This window comes from Gallinula chloropus, assembly GCF_964237585.1.
Source record: "Gallinula chloropus genome assembly, chromosome: 16".
Lineage (NCBI taxonomy): Eukaryota > Metazoa > Chordata > Aves > Gruiformes > Rallidae > Gallinula > Gallinula chloropus.
In genome coordinates, this window is record NC_140101.1 from 582276 (window position 1) to 606558 (window position 24283).

Here is a 24283-nt window from a genome sequence, read left to right on the forward strand (position 1 = left end):
GGCTGGCCTTGCCCAGGCTGCTCAGACCAGACCAGTGTTACGTTTGGCCCTCAGAGTTCAACCCTCTGGTGTTACCTTTCACCTTTCCTGCTTTCCTTTGGTGTCGCTTCTTTCTTTGTTTTTAACTTTTCTATGGCCACCCCACAGCACCAGCCACCTCTGCTGGGCAGACCCAAGTCGGCTCTGTTGGAGCAGGAGCTGCTCGGGGACACCTCTGCCTGCTGCTGCCAAGCCCCTGGGGAAGCCAAGGCTGGTGCTGCGTGGCTTTGTGTGTAGTTCAGCTTCACCTTGCATTAAGGGCTCTCTCGGTGTTTACCTGCTGAAACCAGACCCAGTGTGACCCCCCAGGAGGGCAGATCCAGGCATGACCGCGTTTCCGCTGCGGCACGGGCCAAGTTCCTGTCCTGTGCTTCAGATGCCGCAGGCGGTTGTAACAGGGAAGGGCCTGTGGCAGCTCGGCTGGCACCAGAGCTGCTGGGGATCCCATCTGGGGGGGCTGTGTTGTCCCACTTGCGGTTGTCCCTGTGCCTCTGCCTTGCCACCCATCCCCTTCGCCTCCTCCCTTGCCTGCTCGGGACGGGCACAGCCGCTGCTCTGCCCGCTCCTTCGTTCCTCTTGCCCTGTCTCGCTGCGGTTGATAACTCAGTGTCCCTCCTGCCCTCACAGTCTGCAGGGCAGGGCCTGACAGGAATCTGGCAGAGAGGAGGAAGAGGCAGAGGAAGAGTGCAGTTGCTGACCTCAGCCAGAGCTCTTTGCTCAGTGTGGCCCCGGGGGCACGGAGGGCAGTCGCCTCCCACAGTCGCATCCCTGCCTGACCCACGCCTGATCTCTGTTTCCAGACTGGCTTTGTTTTCGTGCACATCTAACATTTACCACCTTGTTTCCTTTGGAAACACGTATTTCCCCAGTCTTTGTGGGAGCTCCTGGCCATGGGCTGGGCTGGCCACGGTGCCCCAGCACTGCCAGTCCCTTGCTAGCTTGGCCTTACTGGACAACCACCCCCACCCCCGGCCCGTGGGAAGGAGACATTGATTAACTCCTGCACTTGCCTGTCTGGAAAAGGTTACGGCTTAATTGGTCGGCCTTGGAGTCATAAATCGCGTGCTGAAGGGTCAGGAGAGATCAGAACAGTTTTTGCAGAATATTGCAAAAACCAGGTTTTGGTAGGAGGTATCCAGCTGTGCCCACCCAGACGTGGGGCTGAGGGCAGCTGCGAGCCCCGGGCTCCTCCAAAGGAAACTATTCACCCCCCAGCCAGGGGCCGGATATTCTCCCTTCTGTTATCAGTTAATCTCAGGATTTGCAAATAGACTTTTTTTTTCTTTTAAACTTTTTTTTTTAAAAAAACAACAGGAAAGCCATTGTTTGCTTTATAGAGAAGAATCTGAGTTCCATCTGGTTTGGAAGAGGATTCTGGTTCTCTATGGGAAGTGCTACCCCCCACCCCCACCCCCACCCCACCCCTCCCAACCTAAAAACTAATATTTACCAAGTCCCAACATTTTCCTAGCCTGGGCAGGCAGTGCAGGAGGGAGAAGGTTGTTTTTTTCCAGCAAGGCAGAGGAGAACAGGCTGATGGCAACACCTTCCCACCCCAGGGATGCTCTGAGCACTGGCCCAGCTCAGAGGTCCCTGCCAGCCTGGGGATGCCCCATTCCCCAGGGACCCAGCGTGTGCCTGGCCGATGCTCCGAGTGGGCAGGGAACGGCACTGCAGATGTGAAGCATTTATTATTCATGGCACTAATTATTTCTTCCCTGATTCTCCCCAGCAATTTATTGAGGAATTAGGATGTTAATATGAGGAATCGCCAAACCACACTGCAGACATCCCTATTACTGCTGCTGTTGCTCAAAAATGGTAAGTTAGAAAATGTCCCCAAGTCCCTGTGTGTGTGTCCCAGCCCTGGCTCGGCACCACCAGAGCCCCATCTCAACATGCAGCCAAAGAGGGGCTCAGTATGGCCCCGGGGAACCATCCTGCTGTGGGACTGGTGCCTCTCAGTCTGTGTCTCGACTCTTCCAGAATTTTCTTTGCCTGAGCTTGTTTTTTAAACCTCGCATCCAGGTTCTCCTGGATTTTCCTCCAGTTCCTCACAGCCTCTGGGGCAGCCTGTCCCCTCACAGCCTGTCTGGGAGCCGAGACCCGGCTGGCGTGGTCAGAGCGAGGTCTCGGTCTGCAGAACCTGGCAGCCTGCTGGGATGGGGTGAGGGGCTGCTCCCCTGCACAGCCTGCATCCCAGAGCCAGAATCTCTCCAGGCAAGGTCAGGGGATGCTGTGACACAGAACCTGGCTTTGCTCCATGTGTGGTGATGCTGAGGAACAGCAGCACTGACCTGAGGGCTTTTTCAAAGGGCTCCTGGGAAACCGGCTATTCGAATATGAGCAAAATACATGGGAAATGGTGAGTAACTCTTTCATCTGAATGTGGAAGCTAAACTAGCTGTTGCCTTGCCCCAGTTATGTAGAGAGGCAACTTTCCCACACAGGGCTGGGAAGCCCGAGGCTCTGTCCCCACCACTTCTACCCTTCGGTGATCTGGAGCATTGCAGCCTCTGCCCTCCTGTCGCCCCTGGAAGTGGTGCATGAGAACAGCAAAACGTGAAACATCAGCTGGGGCACTGGAGGTGTTATTCCTATAAACAAGCAAAGCACTTTGGAATCGATATGGAGTTTTACTCACAGCCACCAGAGAGATTTAATCTCCTGAATGATACGATGGGATAAACGAGATCCCAGCCTGGCTGCCGCGCCGTGTACCAGCAGCTATCTGTCCGCAGCCGTGCTGAGCAGCTCCCAGAATTAATTAGAATAATCAATCCCCAGAATGACAAAAGTATCGATTTGCAGTTTTGTCTCCTCACAGCCTGGCAGTGCTGTGGCTCTGGGAGCATTGCAGGGCGATAAAAAGCAGCCTCAGCTGGGGACGGGAGATGCTTTCCTGGTGGCAGCGAGGGGTTCATGTGCAGCCATGGCATCACCCCAACGCTTCCATGCAGTGCTGTTTCACTAACAATATTCTCATCCCTCTTCCCCTCACCTGTTCAGTTTGCACAGCGGTTTGTTGTTAATATCTGGATATTTACTGCTTTCCTGGGCACGGTGAGAAAGCAGGAGCTGCAGGGAGGTGACCCATTGACGCAGGCAGCTGCCTGGGTTTTGGGCAGCTTGGCCCCAGATGTCCCTGCCAGCCCTTGCTGGGCATGGAGCTGCCTTGTTGTGCCACGGGACACCCCTGTCCAGGAGCTGGCGTGCCTCTGGCAGCAGTGGTGGGAGCAGTGCTCATCACCAGCATGTGGTCTGCCTTTCCTGAGGGATGTAACACGGACAGTGTGTCCAGCCTGTCAGGGCACCAGGCACAAGCCTCAGGTGGGGTGAGAGAGCTGTGCTGGCTGCGTGTCGGTAACAGGGACCACCAGAGCTTCTGTGAAGTGCCAGGCAAAGATCAGTATCCAGAGAGGATGCTGCAGAGGCGAGTGTGTGCTGATACAACAGATCAGCTCTCAATAGAGCAGAAAATTGTGTGAGGGAACTGCTGGGCTGGGCTTTAAATGCTTTTGGAGGTAGAAGAGACTTTTGGCTCTTGTGATGGGGGCACCATCCAGGTGGGCATGGCTTTTGCCAGCTGGGTGCTGGGGACTAGGGAGGGGGCATGCTCAGCTGGCTGGTGTGGGGACAGTGGGCTCTGGGTGGCTCACAGGAAGCACGTCTGTCTGCTCCTTCTCTGGATTTATGCACCACCTCATCTCTGCAGCACGGGGGTTTCTGAAGCCCCTTGGACTCGGTGCAGGGCTGGGTGGTTGGCCATGGGGCAGCTGTTGTTACGTGAAGAAATAGGAAGAGTGGCCTGGCTGGGGTGACCTCAGTGACATTCAGGACGTGGCTTAGATGGAGAATGCAGCAAAGCTGGCTGGGTTCACCCAGGATGGGTCATGCACACGTCCCCCAGTGTCTCCCCACAGTAATTACTTTTAAGCCAGAGGGAACTGGGCAGGCCTCTGCTAGCAGGACCCTGGTGAAGCGGGGTAGAAGTGCTACTCGGGAAATTAGTGCCTGAGCTGGTGAGGATGGAGTTTGGAAGAACTGAAAGAGCAGACAGTGGTTAGGACTGGGAGCTGAAGGGCCAGGCGGGAGGTCCCAGGGCCGTGCCGGGGGAGCAGGCTGGGGTCCGTCTTCATTACCACTGCCATTAATGACCTGGGCAGGAGGAATGTGGCCTTTGGAGAGGTCAGTGGGGTTTGGCTTGGGGATTTGGCAAAAACAAGGCTGAGAGGGGTGTGAGTGATGCTCACAAACACTGGGATGGGCAAGTGCCCTTTGCTGAGACACAGCGCCGTGCGGGGCCGTGAGGCATGACCACGCCGTGGCTGGGAGGAGGAGGAGGCTGTTTTTCTGGAGTGGCCTCTGTGTGAGATGTTGCTGTTTCTATGATGTCTCTTGATTAGCTCATGATGCCACTGCCTGGGGTGTCGGGCGGTGCAGCACCCTGGCCCGGACAGCCCGTCCCCTGCCTGGTCTCGCCTACTCCCGGGTGCCCAAACAGGCGGTGTGGCTCGGGGGGACGCACCCCTGGAGATGGGATCCCCAGGGACCCCAGGCTGTTTCAGACAGCAGACTGCAAGGTTGCACCCAGCTCGGCTGGATCGCTGAAGCTTTGGGACAACACGTTCCCAGCAAGCCAGGGGGCTGGGCAGGGTGACACCACCCACACCCGTGCACTGCGGGGACAGGAGGGGAGTGAGAGCTGGAGGCAGAGGCAGTTCTTCCAACCCAAAAGGACAGAGAGAGAGACTCGGGCTGTGAATGGCTCATTCTGCTGGGCAGGGCACAAGAGGGATGAGCCCGAGAGGTTTGAGCAGGACCATCCTGCCAGCAGCAAGATGCTGGTGCTGGGCAGGAGAGCCAGGCTGTGACCAGGGCCCATGCAGGGGGCACGGAGGGCTTTGTGGTGGCACCAGCTGCCCGTTGGCACTGGGCTGGGGCAGCACTGGAGAGCCCGGGTGAGCAGGCTGGCGCCTGGCTCTTGGCAGGACGTGGCTTTTCATTCTGCTCAACAAGGACCACACCAGGCTCATATCTTCAGGTTTATTAATAACATTAATCCCATGTTAACGAGCGCACACCAGCAAAGTGTTTGTTGCTCAGCCAGGGCAGCGGCAGTGCAGGGGGTGGTACAGTTGACTGGCAGAGTGGGGAGCACAGCAGGGCTGGCAAGCAGAAATGCCTGGGCACAGGTCTGCCCTCCCATGGGATGTTCTGAGCATGGCTGCTGACTGCAGGGACCCCTCACTGCTGCCCTGGAGCACACCTGGCACTTCACAGGGCTGGGTGTGCTTTAGGCAGGGATTGCAACACACCTAGTAGATTATTAATGAAACTTGTGAGGCTGTTGACGGGGTTATTGCTGTTCCATGGTAGGGTGGGTGCTAAGTATAGGAAGCTGAAGGGCTCCAGGACAGAGGGTTGGGCACTGGGTGCCAGTGTCCCACCTCTGAGCATGGGACGTCCCATCCAGTTGGTGATCAAGACTTGCATGCTGGAGAGAAATGGCCCCAGCTGTAAGGCACTGGCTTTACTTAGCATTTGCTTTAGCTGGAGTCTCTGTGTGGTGGTTCTCCAGGTAAACAATCTGAGGGAGCTTTTCGGAGGGGGAAGGTGTTCTGGGACTCTGGAGGTCCTGGGACAATGCCATGCTCACTGCTGGGGCTTCTTCGATGGAGTTCTGTGAATCTGAGTCTTCAGAGGAGAAACTGCTCTGGCTAGAAACCTGGAAGTACTGGGTGGCTTCTGCCCACCTATCTGCAGGCAGACCATGCGTGCTGGGGGCTGGTGCAGTCCCGTGGGGCGCAGGGGTGGGACATGGTGTGTCAGCACCTGAAAAACGCGCCCGGAGAGGCAGGGTGAAGGAATGCTTCTGGAGGGGCTGGCTGCGCTCCTGGGCGGGGTGTCCTGCAGCCCCCAGGCAGGCTCCACTCTTGGGTTTTGGGAAGGAGGAGGTATCAGCCGAGATGTGGCGGTGAAAGGCACGGCCGCCCTCCGCGCCCTGCCGGCAGCGGGGCTGGGGGGAGCCTGGCGCTGGGTGGGTGGTCTTGCTCGGCCTGGCACCCAGTGCAGGGCTGGGAGCGCTGCCAGCCCGGGGCTGTGCTGGTCCCTGGTTGCTGGGCTCAGGGCTGGCAGTTGCTTTGCAGACTGGGGCTTCCTTGCAAGGGGCTGCAGACCCCAAGCTGGGGGAGCTGAAGGCGTCTCCCTGCCCATTGGTTTGTGCTCCCCAGGTCTCCTGAAGCTCTGCCAGCATCTCCTCCAGGATCTGCCTGGTCTCCTGGTACTTGTGCTGTGCCTCAGTCCAGGCTGCCAGCTTTTGGCTGCTCTGCATCCTGCACACCTGAGCCTTCATCTCTTGCAGCTTCTCCAGGGCGAACTCCACTGACAGCTTCTGGAAGGAGCTCTGCAGGCACTGCAGCGCCTGGCCCTCCCCACGCTTCACCTGGCCCGAGCGCTGCCTGCAGTCCAGCTTCAGCCCCGTGATCTAGAAGAGGCAAGAGCAGCTGTTTGCATGGCTGCCCAGCTGCCACCGGGCCCTGCAAGAGGGCAGCCCGTGCACCCACCTTGCTGGAGAACCGGCCGAGCTCCTGCAGCAGCTCCTGCTCAGCCTGCCGCCGCTCCACCTGCCTGTAGAAGCTCCTGAGCTTCGTTCTGAAAAGGGCTGCAGCTGCCTGGAAGGGATCTGCCTCCGGGAAAGCCACGTCTGGCACCTCAGCCGCCTCCTGACACAGCGCCAGGCCGTGCCGGTACTGAGCCTGCGGGGACAGCAGGAAGGACACAAGCTCCACGCTGACCCGCTGTGCTGGGACGCACGCAGGGTGAGGCTGTCTGCAGGTCAGCTCTTGGCTTCCCTACCAAAGCTAAATGGGAAGTGTTTCTGGGCAAGTGAGAGGAAACGAGAAGAATGGGAATTCTCTGGATCTCTGCTCCATCCCAGTTTGGCTCAAAATGCATTGTCCTGTCCTGAGAGCTTTCAGCTTGCTTTGTCCTCCCTGTGTTGCCTGTAATCAAAGGGCCTTTAGATCTAGGGGCTTGGGAGGAACAAACCCATGTCACCGTGCTACTTGATATCTGATGGATGGCCCTGCGGGAGGAAGGGGGCTGCAAAGGACAGAGCACAGGAGGACTTGGAACAGCACACCAAGGAGCAGCACCACCACCCTCAGATGGGAGCAAGGCTGCCCAAAGACCCTGGCAAAGCTGGGCTCAAAACCTGGAGCCTGGGACAGCCAGTTTTGCCCAGAAGTTTCATTCCAAGCCTGGGGGAACCTGGGCTGAAGGTTTCCAGCTTCTTAATGACATCTGAGCGTTTCTAATTGGGCATTTTTGGTTTCTGCCAAGCACCAGGCAGGGCCTGGAGCCACCTCACAGTGCCACTGGCAGCCGTACCCAGGGGATGAAAGTTAGAGGAAACCCTCTCCAAACGTACTGTTGCCTGGACGAAGAACTGGTTAAACCTCTCAGCAGAGCCCTGGAAGCCGTCGGGACTCGACTCCTCAGCGCCCATCTCCCGCAGCCGTGCCGCTGCCTCCCCGTCCAGCCAGCAGCCCAGCTGCAAGAGAAAGTGGGGCCACGGTCAGGCAAGGCTGGGCACTGGCAGCAGCGCTTCCGTGGCACCTCCCTTTCCTTCCCCAACTGGGCATCCCAGCCCAGGCGTGGTCAGGCACAGTCGAGTCTCCTCGTAACTCAAATCAAAGCCCAGGCAATCCTGTTATTCTCTGTGCTTCCTTCATCGTCCAGACCCAAGGAAACGTGCCCAAAATGCTCAGCTGTGGGAGTGCCACACAGGACAACTTCAACTTGTCGCAGCCAGGGCAGCACCCAGGGACACCCCACTCACCTTGTTGAACTTGGCCTCGAGGTCCCGGACTCTTCGGAGGAACTCCAGGTGCTCCAGGCAGCTGTTGGACTGGGACACCAGGTCGTGAAGCTCTTCCTCCAGCTGGCTGTAGAGCCCTTCAGCCGACTCCAGGCTGGTCCTGGTGGTTGGGAGGAGAGGGGCTGTCAGCTCCAGGTGCTGCCGGGTGAGCTGCCAGCTGCTCCTGAGGACACCGGCCATGGCACTTCTCCGGCAGCGGGAGCCTCTGGATGGGGCAGCTCCCCGTGAGCAGGAGCTGGTGTGCAGCCACACTGGCAACTGGTAGCCAAGCAAGCAGATGGGCAGCAACTCAGCACGTGTGGCTGGCGAGAGCCCGGCAGATGCCCAGGTCAGGAGCTGACCATGAGACTTCATCCCCACCCACCTTGTGCATCCTCAGAGCCCACCTGGGACAGGCTGGTACCCCCAGGGGCACTTCCTGGGGTGCAGCAGAGCACCCCAGCCCAACACATGGCCTGACACCTCCCACGGAGCAAACTGGATGTCAGGGAACACCGCCTGGGAAAGCCTTGGCTCGCAGTGTGCCCCGGCCCAGCCGAGGGATGGGAGCAGAAGGGAGCGGTGGGATTAGCCCTGGACCACCAGACAAGTGCAGGATTGCCAGACAAGTGTGGCACCACCAGACATGCTCAGCATCGCCCGACGCGCAGCATCGCCGGACATGTGCGGCACCGCCGGGGCTTGGCCCCATCTAGTGGCTCTGCCTGAGACCAGCCCGGAGGGCTCGCTGCCAGATCCCGGTCCCAGGCCAGGTCCTTCCAAGGATCTATGCACCTTCCTCAGCTGGGAAATCCTGCAAAGGACTGTTTTGAGACCTGAGCTCCACGCTGGGATCGAGTTTGCACGGCAGGAGGGAGCATGGCACCAGCTCCAGGGCGTGCTGGAAAGAAGCCTGTGCTCCTGGGGACGTGGGGAGGTGGCTCTGTTGGCCAACACAAGAGGCTGGAGGTCCCTGGCACTGGCACCGTTCTCCCTTCCTACCTGACGCTGACAGAGGCGCGGAGCCGGGACGCCTCCCTGCGCAGCCTGGCCAGCACGGCCCCCGCCTCGCGCTGCACCCGCACCAGCTGCGGGTCGCTCAGCACCCTCTGCATCAGCTCCTGGTGCTTCTCGATGCTCGTGGTCACATCCTGTGTAGGCAGGGTCAGACAGGCACCTTACCTGGGGCCACACCTGGCAGCTCCCAGGCCAGCACGAGACCGGCACCCAGGGCTGCACCCCAAAGGGTGAGCGAAGGGGGCAGCCCCATGGCCAGGAGCGGCCAGTCTGGGAGCAGCTGCACTGAGTTTTGGGGAACCTGGGCAAGATGTCACTGTGTACCGGACTGTAGACAGGCTCTTTGGAAAGCCCTACAGCCCACAGTGCCCCAGCCCCCGTTACCTGTGTCCCTGCCAGTGCGTCAGCATTCCGCAGCTCCTGGATGCAGCTCTGCAGCAGCTCTGACGCCTGCCTGAGGCTGGCCGTGAAGGGATGCAGCTTCTGCAGGTGGGACACACAGCGGGTCAGCGGCACTGGGGTGGCTGGGCAGGCAGTGGGGCAGGAGGGCAGCCTGCCCAGGAGGAGGAGGAGGAGGAGGAGCAGTGCCAGGCCAGAGCAGGGAATACTGTGAGGCACCAGGTTAAAGCTGAGCAAGAGGGAGCGTGGTGGTGGATGGGATGTTACAGGCAGGAGCAGTCCGAAGCTGGCAGGAGGGGGTTGCCCTCCTGTGCTCAGAGCTCTCCTTTCCCTTCCCCTCTCTTGACCTTTCCTGTGGCTTTTCCAGGGATGCTGTGAGACAGGGAAGCTGGGGTGGGGATGAAGGGGCACCACGGGCAGGTGAGGCAATGGCTAATGGTGTGATAACAGACACCTGGAAGAATTGAACCCACTCGCCGTGGCAGTAGGGGAAGGCGCCGTCCAGCTCCTGTGTCAGCTGGGAGCTGTCGACATAGCGGCCCAGAGCTTTCAGCGACGCCAGGGTCTCCACCTGCGGGGCACAGGGTTTGTGAGCACCATGGGACCGTGCCGGGTCCCTCCCCAGAAACATCCCCAGGGCAGCGTGGAGCAGGGGTCATAAACCCCCCGCCCTAAGCCCCCCCAGCCTTGCAGCAGCTCTGCTTGGAGCATCCCCCAGCAGCTCCACAGCGTTTGAATGCATGGGACATCGCCAGGGCTGCAATCATCTGCCACGACAGCCAAGCTAGGTGATTGAGTTCATTAATATTTCACGTTATATTAATTAAACTGAGCAGCACTAAAAGGACAATATGCCCTTTCAAGTTTATATTTATTATCCCAGTGCCTGTTTCTGGCCACTGGAGCCAACTGGGAAAGCGTTTGGCTGCCCTGGGGCAGCTTTTGCCTGCCTGCTCAGCTTGGCAAGCCTGAGGGCTTCACCCTGCACCCAGCATGGGGGGACCTGCCCCAGCGTGGGGGGACCCCCAGCAAGTGCTGCTCAGCCCCAGTTTCATCAAGCAAAGGGATGGAGGGGCCATGGACAGGAGGCTCCTTTCACCCTGTCTCTGCTTTTCCCACAGGAGACAATGCAGGGACAGGAGGAGGGGACAGGGACAGGCTCACCTGCACCCCAGGCAGTCTCTCACGGTGGGCAGCCAGCTCCTTCTCGGCCAGCAGCAGCACGGTGTGGATGCAGCCTGGCTGGACACTCTGCAGGAGGCAGGGAAGAGTCACCACAGCAAATCCCACAGCGCAGCCCCCAGGTACCCATGGTGATGCCAGGGCTCGGTTGCCCCAGTTGGCTGAGGCTGGCGAGCTCGTTACAGAGGAGAAGGCTCCCAAGCTCGCTGGCATGGGAAATGGGAACAGGTCACTCAGGCCATAACCCACCCACCAGCTCCCCTGCAGAATGGACCCACAGATGGAGCCTTGTGAGCAAACCCCTTCACTCACACCAGCAATGCTTCTCCAGGCAGGAAGCATTGGGATCAGCACAGGGTTTATCTCACAGGCTGCAGCCAAGCCCTGAGCAGGAAGAGCCACAGGGCACTGTGGTGGGGAGGAGCCCCCAGGACAGTGCAGGGCGCTGCTGTGGCACAGCCTTGGCACCAGCATGGAAACCCTGCCGGGATGAACTGACTGTCTCTGCAGAGCCGACTTCCAGGTGAGCTCTGAGAGTGGGATGCTGAGGGAGCTGGGGGCACACGATGATGCTGGGTGATAGTGGGGCCGGTGGAGAACCCCAGCACAGGGACAAGGACAAGGACAGATCCTCTGGGCTGGGCTGGGCAGGGACCTTCGGTGCCTCATGGTTGGTGTTCGAGGAGCTGGAGAGATGCAAGTGCTGGGTGTGAGCTTGGTGTGGGGCGCTGGTGGAAATGGGGTGCCTGCACCCTGTTGGGTGATGGCCTGTGCCACTGCAGATGTGCTCAGGAATTAAGAGATTCCTCAGCAATTTGGGGGACAAAGTGGCAGTTGTTTTAAGTGCTGCAGGACCTACAGGGTGTCAGGAGCTGGGACTGGCTGCTGTGGAGGGAGCAGCAGGAGAGATGTGGGTGTTCTAGATCACTGCACTGCGATGGAGCCGCAGGCAGCCAAGAGCTGCTCAGTAAATCCCCACAGTGATGCTTACAGGCAAAACCTGTGAGCAAGATAAGAACTGCAGCCCTGGCACAGCAGTGCTGGTGGCTGGCCACCAGAGAAGCTGCTGCCAGCCAGGGAATTGCACAGCATGGCAGAGGGGAGGCTCTGAGGGAACCTCAGGGGGTGGCAGCACTCACTCCTGGGCAGGGACCCCCACCTGCACACAGAGCCTGGTGTACCTGGACAGAGCGGAGCGCCGAGAACAGCACAGGAGAGGGTGGCTGCTTCCTGGCATCCACCACGACAGTCAGCCCACTGTCCTTTGCTTCTTGCCTAGCAAGGGGGAAGAAAGCAGGAGGCAGATTATACTGGTTAGAAGCAGCACATGAAGTGGGGGTCCCTCTCCTCCAGCAGCACCCATCTGAAGCCCCCTCCCATGGGTCTGCGGTCCTGGGCAGCAGGAACCAGCAGCTGCAGGGAATTGCCTTGTCCCTATGGGACACCCCAGCAGAGGGAAGTGCCAGACCTTCGATAACCTGTGTCTGCAGCAGAGGCACAGGACAGGGTCCTCAGGCCAGCTGCAGGGGGGAACATGTGGAATGTACCCAAAGCAGCTTGTGTGGGATGCTGGGCATCCATCCTGCCTTGGCCTGGGGACTGCCTGGGACCCCCAAGCTGGGAAGCAACTGGGGGGGGCTCCTGGCAGATCCTTCTGGCCCTTACCTGGGGAGGGAGCAGAGGTAGAGGATGAGCCTCGCCAGCTGTGCGGCCGAGCACCACGCAGCCCCCCAGGCACTGCCGCTGGTGGTCACCTGGAGGAGGGCTCTGCCCAGCCTGTCCGAGCTCCCTGCGGGCAAAAGGGTGAGTGGCCACTCCAGCAGCCACGCACCGGCCACAAACCCCTGCGCTGAGCAACCACCCAGGGATCCACAGCTCCCACAGCCTCTCTTGCTGCTCTCCAAGAGAGGATGGCTGCCAAGGGACACAGGAACAAGCTCTGCCCCTGCTCAGCTCGAGGGGCTCAGCACCAGTTAGTACGATCCAGCTGTGATGGCACAGCGGCCATCCTGGTGCCACACCGGTGCCACTCCAGAGGGGCAGCCCAGGAGGGCTCTTGGCACCAGCACTGGCCCTGAAATGCCATGGCTGAGCCTCTGGGGATGGTTTTAATGGAAAAAAAGATGTTTTTGTCACTGTTTTTCAGCTCTTAGGGAAAGGAAGAAGCCAAATGTTTAGTGTTTGGCAGCTAAAAGCTGAACGGCTTCACTGGTGAGGAATGGTGTGGGAGGGCTCGCTGCAGCTGGGAGCCGGGGCAGCTGCTCAGAGCCGCTTGGGGGTTCTATTTGTGATTATATTGCTCAGCTGAAAGGAGATTTTCCCATCTGAGGGCTTTCTGGCCTCCAGCAAAGCCCTGAAACCCTCCTCCAGAAACCCCTCTCCAGCAGCACGGCACCGTCCCCCTGGAAGCCTCTCCCAGCATCGCCCCCAGGGTACCTGGCAGGCACACGATGCCCGAGTGCAGCAGCCCGGAGTGCAGGTCCTGCCAGGCCGGCGGCTCCCGGCCGGGGGGGCTGGGCGCAGGGGGGCTGTTCTTGCAGCCGGTGCTTTGCAGGGACTGTTCCTCTGTGGGGGCAGCAGCTGCTGCATCCATTCCTGCCCGTGGGGACAGAGGAGAGAGTAGCTGGTGATGGGCAACAAAGCAGAGAGATGTGAAAGCCACCGGGCAGGTGCCATGGCCCCACTGACCTTACCTTTCCCGGCTGGCTTCGCCCTGCCCATCCTGGGTGAGTAGATGACCGATATCTTCTTCCAGGTGCCTTCATGCTGGCTGCTGGTTCTTTCATCCCCTGGGGTCACCCCAAGCCGTGGCCCCTTCAGGAAGGAGAATTTGTGGCTGGAGCCCGTTGGGGCTGGGGGAAGCTGGGGGCTGCCCTGCTGCGCCGATGCCTCCGCCTGCACCCTGGGACTCACTCGGCGGGGACGGCGGGTGAGGAGCTTGGGGCTGCTGGTCCCCCTCCCGTGCCGTGCAGGGGTCTCATGGAGGGTGTCGGGAGGCGGCTCAAGGCCAGGGCCATCCGGCTCCTCCAGGATGGCAGCCATCAGCCCCGGACCGAAGCTCACGGGGTTCTGCAGCGCAGCCAGGTAGGAGTCACGGTGGCGGCACCGTGGGCCATGTGGTCCTGGCTCCTGGCTCAGGTTCCACCCCAGGCATGGGGTGCAGGGACCCTCCTCTGCACTCCCACAGGGCCAGGTGTCTGTGCCCGGCCCCCCGCTTGCCCAGGTAAGCATCGCCTTGGCCCCGGCCCCCATCGGCCCCGCCGGGCAGGCGGGTGGCAGGGACCTGGCCAGGCGACCCAGCTGCTCCTGGGACAGGTCCAGTAGGTCCACATACTCCCCCTCTAGGTTCTGGCTGATGATCTCGTAGAGGCTGGGCATGGCCAGCTTCTTCTGCAGCCCAGCCTGGTCCACCTTAATCAGTCCCAGGTACCTTCCCTGGCTCAGCTTCTGAGAGGTGACCTTGCAGCCTGGGATGGTGCCTGCAACATTGCCATAGGGCACTGTGCCATTGGGCAGGGGTGTGCTGGGTGCTGCTGGCTCAGCTGTCGCTTCAGGGGCAGGGCTGTGCTGGGTCCCCACGGGTGCACCATCAGCTCCAGCCTTGGGCTTGTCAATGAACTCCGGCGTGGCGATCTTGCTCCACGGCAGTGGGGTGATGCCATTCTCGGTGGCCACCAGGCAGGTGTGCAGGGGGGTCCTGGCCTGGTCACTGTTGATCTCCTCCAGCCACTCGTTGGTGAAGAGCAGCGCATAGGCGGCCTTGGGGATGGGGGTCTCCTCCACCGTGTGCAGGTCGCAGGAGAGGTGCTTGACGGTGATGCGTGCCGAGTGCTCCTCGCAGGGCTCTGCTTGCAGGTAGAAGTCCCCAGGGCGCAGCAGGAGGGGGTTGAGCGGCGCGAGGTGGACAACCACCTTCTCATGAAGACACAAAGGCCAGCCTTCATGGAGAAAGATGCAGTTAAAGTAGGGAGCCTGGGAGGGAGGAAGAACACTGTGAGCGAGAGCCCTTGCTGGTTCTCTGCCCTCTTGGCTGGTCCCTCACGCTCTCGCTGCCCGGCTCTGTGCTTCCCACGATGGGAAATGAAGAGCCTGGTGATTCAGTGGGATGTCCTGTAAGCCTACCCCAGTCTGTCACCATTCCCAGGGCACTGAGCACTCCCCACATGCTAACAGAGAGGAAACCCCACTGAAGCCTCTCCAGACGCAAGACAAGGTGACCCAGGAGTCCCTTATCTCAGGGAGCACATGTGCTCGGCTCTGTGCCAGAGCCATTCTGGGGATCTGGGCACACCATGGGGAGGGAGTGGAGAGGATGGGGACAGGGAAGGGGACATGCAGTGAGGGAGCCTGCAGCCCTGTGCAGGGCAGGGCTTTGCAGGCATCGTGTTAGGGTAACCCCCCCAAGGCACTGCGGCGCGGGGGACGTGTGTGCTTACACAGGCTGCTTGCCGCACGTGCTCGAAGAGGCGCTTGGCTGGGATGAGGAACTGGAGCAGGCAGCAGAGCCCATCTCCGCGGTAGCTGGTCTCCAGCAGCCGGAACACCTGGCCAAGGACTGTGGGAGCCGTCGCTTCGAAGGGAGGGTAGAGGGCCTGGAGGGCACTCTGCACCGCTGCGTCCAGTGACCCGGCATCCTGTGGGACAAAAGCATTGCTGGTGGGGACACTGGACCTGACGCCGTCACTCCCTGCGGAGCCTGTGCCCACCAGCCCACACTGCACCGCTGCACCCTGCCCTTGCCAGAGCCTTTGTGGGGCCTGGAACCTTCCTGGGCTGAAAACTGGGGAGGAACCAGGTGTAGAGCACACCAAGCACCATGCAGGTGGGAGGCAAGGGCACGGCTGCATCTCATTCCCAGCGTTGGGCTGTGGTTTAAGGAGCCTGAGATGAGCCCTGAATGCATCCCGCTGCCCCACTGGCTCGAGAATGTGGCCACGCAGAGGTGAAGGAGCCACGGCAGCCGAGGGGTTAAGTGGAGCCAGACATGGAGCTGGGGATGTGCTGGGCTCAGCAGCTTGCTGTAGGAATGCAGCGGATGGGAGGAAGAACAAACATCTGAAGATGGATGGAGTGTTTTGGGTCAGACTCATCGCTGAATCTGCCAAACCCAAAACTAGTCCTCCGAGCGCTGCCTGGGAAGGGCTGACAGCCCCCTCCCCTGCACCGCTTCCAGACCCCCGCGAGGACCCCAGCTGCCGTGCCATGAGCGTCCTGGCAGTCCTGAGATTGCTCTCCCGGCTTTGCAGGAGACGTTGGCTGCGCAGAGCAGGCTGGCGCAGCAGACACACGCGGGGAACCATCGGCTGTCTCCCATGAAAGCCCAGCTGCGCCACAGGCAGCGCGGCGCTGGCTGCAGGCATGGCTGCCGACAGGAGCCCGGCCCCGAGCGGGAGAGACAGAGGCTACTCCAGCTCCTTTCAGGTATTTCTGCAGGAGAGGCTCAGATAAAGAACAGATCAGGCTGGGAATGGTGCCGGGGTGGGTGGGAGGGTGCAAAAAGCACCTTTTCTGCTGTGGGAGGCATGCAGGTTGCTGCACAGTGCAGGGTCAGGCCCAGCCTGGCCAGCCCAGGATCTGCCACTCTGCAGCAAGACATCTCTCCTCTTCCTGCAGAGCCTGTTACCTCTGCCCAGCTGAAGGGTACTGAGGAGCTCCAAGCTCTGCCACCAAGTGCAGCCCGTGGCAAAGCTGGAGTTTGGGACTCGGGGCTGGGCTCCAGATTTAACGGTGGAGAGGCCCCGGTGCTGCAGGGACAAGCATCCTCCCCGATGGCAGGTTGTGCCTCGGGTACCCACAGCTCACTGTCATCCCCATACTCTGCACCGGCACCCAGGGGAGTCAGGTGGGATTAGCTGAAAGTGGGATTAGCTGAAGGAAGGTGGGCATTAGTTTCCATCAATTAATCCCTGGCCTGGGAGCCCATACAGAGACAAAGTGGTCTTGGTTAATTCAGCTTAATTAGCTTTAATACGCTTTAGCTAAAGCACTTTGCAGTCATGCTTTGGTTAAACATACTTGACTTTTTCTCAGCATCTCCACACAGAGATCTCCTGCCCTGGGACCTGGCTGGAGAAGCCACAGCGCTTGGGCAAAGCAGGAGGAAAGTAAGTCCTTTCTCAGTGCCCTGATCCACAGGTGCCCTGCCAGGCTTTCTGCCACTGGAGCAACAGTCTTCACATGCTTGCTCTTACTTTGCACACCAGGGCATCAGTTCTCCCTGGGAGCAACGGGAGACCTTGCTCTGGAAGAGCCCTGCCCCAGGATGAAGCCCAACTCCCCACTTCCACTTGCTCCGTGGGGCCCCGCTCCTAAGTCCTGAGCCTGGCCAGGCATCTGCCTCTTCCCTGCCCCATACCCCCAAGTCTGGCTGCTTCCTCACCCCAGCATGGTGGGAGGTGAGGAGCCGGCACATCCCAAAATCAGCTCTCCAAACCAAACCAAACCAAACCAAACCAAACCAAACCAAACCAAACCAAACCAAACCCTTCCAGCTGAGCCCATGTGGCGCTGATAAAAAAGCCAATGAAAGCAGAAAGAGAAGCCAGGTTCCCTGAGACCAGGGCCGAGGGGGCTCAGCTCTGGGCAGGCTGCGGCCGTGAGGCGGCCCCAAACTCAGCAGTTCCCTGGCTCGGCTGTGCTGCTGTGGGGGGCTCTGTGGGGCACGGGGTGCAAACCACGGTCCAGAGGGGCCATACAGCAACCCCATCCCATACCCACCTCTGTCTCATGACACCATCCCCCAAACCCCGGAGCAGCCTGTCCCGGCTGCGGCCCGCACAGCCCGGCTCCCCGGCCCTGCACCTTGGGAGCTGGTGGGACCTCCCGCAGTTTGGGTGAAGGCCTGGGATAAACTCGGTGTGCCTGGGGGAGGGAACAGCCCTGCTGAAGGGGAAAAAGGAAAAGTCGTCCAAACTACCACCAGAATCCCATAGCAAAAGACAGGCCAGGGGATGGATCGACTGAATAAACAAAGCCGCTTTCTCTGTCAATGGACTAAACCCGCCCAGGACTCCGTCCAGCAGTGGGGCCTGTGTGAGCCAGCGCCGGGAGAGAGCTGCCCGCTGGAGGAGGCACCAGACACAGCCGGGTTGTGCTGGGGAATATTTAGATCTGGAACGACTAAACATGTTTTCATTGAGTGTCACAAAGCATTTCATCACCGGGGGGAGGATTTTGGGGTAACTATGGTGCAGGGGCTCCACGTTTGTGGGAGAAGCTGAGGCCAGGCTGGCCGAGGAGCCGTTAGAAATCCCCAAGCACACAATTAGCCCACGTCCCTCCGCCAGCTGCGAGGAGTGGAACCGAAACAAAAGGCATTAAGGAGCATAAGGAGATTTACATTTGCAAAGCTATTTCCATTTTAATAAGCCGAAGTGCTGTTAAAGAGAGATTGATATTTCTCCCCAAATACCCATATTTTTTAAAGCGGTTTACACCAACACCACGAGCTGGGCTTTGGTGTTTTGGTGCTGTAAAGTTCTTTAACTCCTACCCAAAGCCACAGGGTGACTCAGCTCCATCTCCTTTCTCCCTCCTGCTGAGGAGGGAGTGAGGTTTGAGCGCCGGGACCAGCCCTGAATAACAATTTCTCTCCCTCTCCTCAGCTCTTGCTGTCAGAGACTTTGGCAGGGCACGATGCGAATGCCATCAAACAGCCCCAGCCCAGCGGAGTGGGAGGCCAGCACCCAGCACAGCATCACCCAGGAACCTGGGGCCACAGCGTCTATCAGCTGAAGTGACAAACTGATGGCCAGCCCAAGGATGACCCACCAAGCGCCCTGTACCTGCATGCCAGGCACAGGTCACGGGGTAGCACCCACTGGCTGCACCCCACGCCCCTGCCAAACTTCCGCAGGGAAGTTTTAAGCATCTCAGGCTGCAGTCCCGCACCCGCCTGCCCAAGCGGCCAGCGGCCACCTCCACCTTCACACCCAACCTCCGCCACCGCTCCCGATGCCCACCCTGTGCTTGGGAGGGTTGGGGGCTGCAGGTGCCACCGGGGGGTCCAGCAGCCAGCGGGGAAGGTCAGCGGAAAGGATAGGAAAGGAGAAGGAATTACCATGTTTACTGGGAAGTGGCAGAGGGGCCGGGGGTCCCGCGGCACCAACTATCCCTTCCCTCTTCCTTGCTGGGGGGGCCGAGCGCTGCCCTACCGCCCCGGCTCGCCGGTCCACGGGCGGCTCTTCCCCGGCCGCCGGCGCCTTCCCGAGCTGCGGGCGGGCAGCCCCGGCCCCATCGGCCCCGGGCCGGCTCCCTCCGCCCGCCGCGCCTCTTCTGGGGAGGGAGAAAGGGAGAGGGGAGGGGGAAAAAAAAAGAAAGGAAAAAGAAAGAAAAGGCGAAGAAAGAGCGAGCGCGGCGGGGCGGGCCGGGGGAGGGGGCTGGCGGGGGGCGGCTCGGGGACAGCCCGGCTCCGCTCCCGTGGCTGCCAGCGCCGCCGGGCCCGGCCCGGCCGCTGCCTTGTGCCTGATGGGAGGGGGGCCGGGCCGGGCCGGGCCGAGCCCCCGCCGGGGGCTCCCGAAGCGGCGGCTCCTCCCGGGGAGCTCCCGCCGGCTCCCCCGCCGGGTGCCCCGAGAGGGGCGGGCGGGCAGGGGCGGACGCGGCGCTGGCTCCGTGCCCCCCCCGGCCCCCCCAGCTCCCGGAGGGGATGCGGGGAAGGGGGGGTGGGGGTGGTCCGTGTGTGTGTAGGAGCTACGGAGAAAAAAGCTCCGAGGGGATTGAGGGGGGAGACAGGAGGGCGGCTGCCCCCCGCGAGTCCTCCTGCCCCGGCCCCCCCGGCTCGGTGCCGGGCAGGGGGCTCCGCCGCCCCCCGGGGCAGCTCCGGGGATCCTTCACAGCACCGGCCAAACGCGCATCTGCGTGTGTGTGCAGCCAGGCAGGCGGTTAAAGAGAGCCCGGTGTGGATGGGAAGCGCCGGGCTGGTTTGTATTCAAAGCAGGGCACCCAGCACGGCTCCCAGCGCCCCGTTCCCGACTGGCCTGAAAGCACAGCGCAGGAAAAGCATCTCTTAGGGCTCTTTGGACGCTTCAGGGATGGAAAGTACCTACTTGAAGGCAAAACTGTGTGATTTAGCAACCAGCAGTTGTACGAAAACAAGCAGCACAAGAGCCAAAGCCGCAGACTGAGTCTGTTCCACACACACTGCTGCTCGGCAGAGCTCTTCCATCAGTGCTCAGGCACGGCATCCAGCGCTCCCAGACATCCTGCTCCCTGCACAGCCTGAACTTGTGCTCCCCATCGTGTTCATGGGCATGGTCAGCAGGGGACAGGACCAGGGGTGTGTGGGATGAGCAGAGCGTGGGCTGCGAGATGCCGGGGCAGGCTCGATAAGGAGCGTTTGTCCAGGGGTTAGTGAGCAGCCAAAGGACGTGCTGTGAAAACAAGCTGAGACGGGAGGAGGTACAGCTGGGTTGCTGGCTTGTTTGGAGGGAGGACGGCGCCAGGGAGGGCTTTGCGCTTGCTTCCCACTTCCTTGGGAGCTCCAGTGAGAGCCCTTTTGCTGCCAGTACAGATCACGAGTGCTGCAAGGGCTCAGGCACCGGTGGTCAGGCTGGATGGGCAGAGCTTTGGCAGTGGGGAGCAGGGCTGGAGCATCTTGCTACAGCCCATCGTGTGGCTCTGGACCCTCGGGCACTGCCACAGCTCCATGCAGGGCTGGTCTCCAGCTCAAACCCCATCCAAGCTGTCTGCTCAGGAACCTTAATGCAAATTGTAGCCCACTGGGCCAGTTCCTCCCTTCCCCACCAGTGGCCAATTGCTCCTTGAGTTGCATTCGTTCTCACACTCAGCTTCAGCCTTTCAGAGCTTCACTGATTGCAAGGGGAGCATGAGCCTGTGCTCTGACCTTTTTTATTTGCCTGGTTGCCTGTGAAATGAGCCCAAGAACTGACTTGGGCTCCTGAAAGGTGCCAAGACCAGGCAAGGAGGGAGGCTGCATGGTTGGATGGGTCTCACACCAGCAGGTAGGATCCCTCTGTGGCACTGCTGAGCAGGGGGGTAGGATGTAAAGCTGAGCTCAATGGGACTCCCACCACCACAGAGTGTATGAGGGCAGCAGCTCCCAGCAGGGCCTGAGGGGGCTCTTATTGGGTGTGCTAAGGTAGCCCAGCTTGTAAATGTACCCAGCCTTGGCTGGATCCAGCCCTGCATCCCTGTAGCACCCCTGCTGCCCTGAGACAGCAAGGCTTGAAAGTGGGAAGGACCAAAAGGCAAAGTCCCTGTGGGCCTCCTGGGTGCCCCTGCTGCCCCGTGGCCCCTGACCCCATGAGCTCACCCTCCTCTTTTGCTCCTGTTCTCCATGTCCTGTTTCTCCCGAGCAGCTGCTGGGACAGGCTGCACGTGGCCTCCTGCCCTGCCTCTCGGCCGGCACAGAGCCACCATTCAGCTCCCCCCAGGCTCTGCCTGAGGTCACCATTCCTGCATTTTTATTTTTACTTTTCTGCAAAATCACCCCCTTCAGCTCTCTGCATCCCCTTTTGACTCCCACGAGGCTCCCAGCCCTGGTGTTGCAAGCCGGCGTGCTGCAAGAGGAGCCTCCCTGTCTGGGGGCGATGGCAGCCCTCAGCGAGCAGAGAGGATGCTCCTGCTGCAGTGCTGGTCCTGGGGGGAGTCCTGGGATGTCACCAGTATATTGGGGTGAAAGGAGGGTGAGAGTGGTGACCGCAGCATTGGGGACTGTCTCTGGGACTGGGCTTCTGCTGGGAGCTTCGTTGCTTGTGACTGTGTCCCTGCACCCAGGGTCCTCATGGGCTGGGTGCAGCTGCTTGCTGTGCCATGCAGGGCTCCTGCTTTATTAGCCCTCAGGTCTCTGGGTGTTCCCCTCTGCCTGCTTGTGATGCAGCGGTCAGGGATGGCGTCAGCAGTGACCCCACACTGGCAGAGAGTCTGTCTGGCTCCGGGAGCAGTCGGGGCCAGGTCACGCTGATCCTGCAGCTGGGAAAACAATGGCAGAGGAGCCCCTGCATGTCCCCCTGGAGCCCCTGCATGTCCCCCGGCTGTATTTTTAGCTGCTGCTGGATCAAGGGTGGTGAGGGACCTGCAGGTGATGGTGAGCAGTGTCAGACGGGCGGTGGGACACACAGTGGGACGGGGCAGGAGCTGCAGCTGGCTCACATCTTGATGCTGAGCTGTCAGTACTTCACCAAGCTCTGGGTGAAGCCCCTGTGGGTTTAGGGACAACCACAGTGGCCACAGGGCCTGGTCAGAGCCCAGTTCTGGTGGTGGCAGTGAGCTTGTCCGGACAGGCAGTGGATGGGGGGAGGTTTTAATTCTGGCTGTGGATTTCTCTTTTCCGAGTTCCCTCCACAACCAGCTGTGTGTTCCTGATTTACTTTTTACAGGATCCCCTGGGTTTTCCCCTGCGTTTCCCCAGCAGAGCATTTCCAGCCCGCAGCTCTGCCCCGGGGCTGCACCTTAGAGCTGGGTGAGGGGTGAGGATGTGTCTGATGTCTCTGGCAGCACCAACCTGCTGCCTGGGCCCCGGGGAATTCCCGAGGCCGTTGTGGCACCGCAGGAAACGGATGCGGACAGGTTTCTTTGTAGAAGGCAAACAGGCCTGGGTGTCCTTCACAGCCTAAGGAGCAGCCTGCCCTGCTGCCCGGCATCTGCCAGGGGCTGTCCTGGGGACAGCTGGGGTGCAGACAGCCCTCGCCAGGTGCTCCCTGGGAAGGGGCTCGGCGTGGCAGCAAGCCCAGGGCACCCAAGCTGGTGGCTGCTGGGGATGGGGCAGAGGCACAGCCTGAGCCCCGCTGTGCCCCCAGGGAGCCCCAGCACAGGGTTGCAGGGTGGTTTGGGCCGCTGCATTGCACAAGAGATGCGGAAAGAGCTCTAAGCAGGATCTGGAACTGCCCACTGCGCTCAGCATGCGGGGCCAGAGGAGCCCTGACCTGGGGAGTGGGGGTGGCCTGGGGACAGCAGGGAGCAGGCTCTGGGTGGGGGACACTCAAACCAGGACCTCCTGGCTCCCATCTCACGATGGCCCTTCCCTGCATGTAGAGCCCAGTAACCCCCAACCCTGCTCCAGCAGCCCGGGGGTCCAGTCCTTCCCAAACGGAGCAGCCAGAGAGGCAAAGGCTTTTCCCCTCTGCAGGGTCAGGCCAGGCCAGGCAGGATTTCACACTACATTCCCTGCTGTTAATCCCTCAGATGAAGCACTACCGGGACCAGCCCACGTATCAAGCCTCAGATGTGGTTTCCTTGCTAAACATGGGAGTGTTTGATCAGGGTATGTGCTGTTTGAAGGGTTTTTTCAGTTCAAATTTAAAATTTGCTGAGATACAGAAGGAAGACCTTCTGCTTTTGCTTCCTCTCTGTGCTGCTCCCTGTAAAATTTCATTTCTCCTTGTGGAAGGGGTTCTGGTTTCTCAATGCTCATCCTGAATGTCTTAGATATTGTTTTGCAACAGCACTGCTGAGATGTGATGTCACGGGCAGGAAGGTTTGGGGAGCTCCTCCTCTGCCGAGCAAGACCCAGCAAAGCACTGATGAGAGGAGGCAGCAAGGTCATGGAGGCTACAAGTGGGGATTTGGCTTTAACCTTCTCTGCTTTTGACTTCTTTCTGGGCAGAATGAGGTCTGCCCATGGGCTCCTGGCCCCCAGGGATGGATTGGGGTCTGGCCCTGACAGGGGGATCACAGCCCATGGGTGCTGTCTGGGTGCCTGTGGGACACGACTCTCCCCTGGGTGGTTTGTCCTGCTCCGAGGGACAAACAGGCACCATCAGCACCAGACCTACTGAGCTGCTGTGTCCTTGTTTTCCTGGCCTGGGTATGAGCCGATGGCACCTGCAGCGCTGCTTCCAAAGCTGTAGCCACGTGTGCAAGTCTGATGGGTGTTTGTGGTGTGTCTGCCAGGCAACCTGCAAGTGCCCCTGTCTGAAACTCTGGGGAGGAAAGGCAGAGTGGATCTGAGCACCCTGATCCTCCTGATAATGATCCTCCACGTGCTAGGTTCCTCCAGCACAGATGCCCTGGGCTCCCCTCACTCTGTCCCTCTGACCTCCAGGGCTGCAGCACCTCAGGGCATCCCGGTGCCAGCGGGTGTGCTTGTAGCTGCATTTCAGAAGCTCCTGCTTCAGGGATGTTGCCTGTGGCAGCCAGGACTTCCCTGGATCCTGCATGAGATCTGCCTGCATCAGCTGCCACGGGTTTCCTGTGCCCAGGCTTGCCATTTCCCCCATGGGCAACGAAAATAACTTAAATCACTTCTTCTTCCCTCACCTCCACCCTTCAGCCTGTGGGCTGGACCCAGCTGTACCCATTTCCAGCACCCCTCTCCAGCTGTCCTGAGCCCAAGAGCTGTGACATATCATGCCCAGGGAGTTTTGCCTTTGGGGCTTGTTCCCAGCACGCTGGATGTCTCCTCCCATGCATGGCTGCTCTCTGATGGAGCCCTGGGCTAGGGGCTGGGCACTGATGTAGTTGCCCCCCATGCCCCACTGCAGCTGCTCAGTGCAGGCAGGTTGCCCTTCACCAGCCCTGCTGCATGTGGGGGCACTCGGGGGTCTGTTTGCATGGGGTGCTGAACCATAGCTTGCTGTCCTTAGCCCTTGCTGTCACCCAGGGCTGCTCCAGTTACAACTGGTGCCTTTGGCAGGTCTGTGTCATGACACCAGCAGCGGATGCCCAGAGCAGACTGGGAGTCCAGTGGGACTGGGGTGGGGGGCAGGAGAGCTGGCTGGCGGCTTGGGGGCACCCCAGCTGTTCCCAGCCTTTGCCCAGTGAAGGCAGAGCACGCAGGGGGAACCTTTGCCCATCAGACGCGGCGGGCAGAGCAAATCCCGTGCCTGC

At 60.3% G+C, this 24283-nt stretch overlaps 1 protein-coding gene across 1 annotated transcript; it reads right to left on the reverse strand.

Moving 5' to 3' along the window:
• Positions 1-5159: 5159 nt before the first annotated feature.
• Positions 5160-15858, reverse strand: KIAA1755 (the record flags this gene model as incomplete). The annotated part of the gene is made up of 14 exons (XM_084271468.1): positions 5160-6526; positions 6606-6797; positions 7472-7594; positions 7883-8021; positions 8903-9051; positions 9302-9400; positions 9771-9887; positions 10481-10567; positions 11680-11773; positions 12164-12287; positions 12935-13093; positions 13192-14470; positions 14935-15132; positions 15700-15858. 14 exons carry the CDS (start codon positions 15856-15858, stop codon positions 5573-5575), a joined length of 3873 nt encoding a protein of 1290 aa, XP_084127594.1. The 3' UTR covers positions 5160-5572.
• Positions 15859-24283: the final 8425 nt, after the last annotated feature.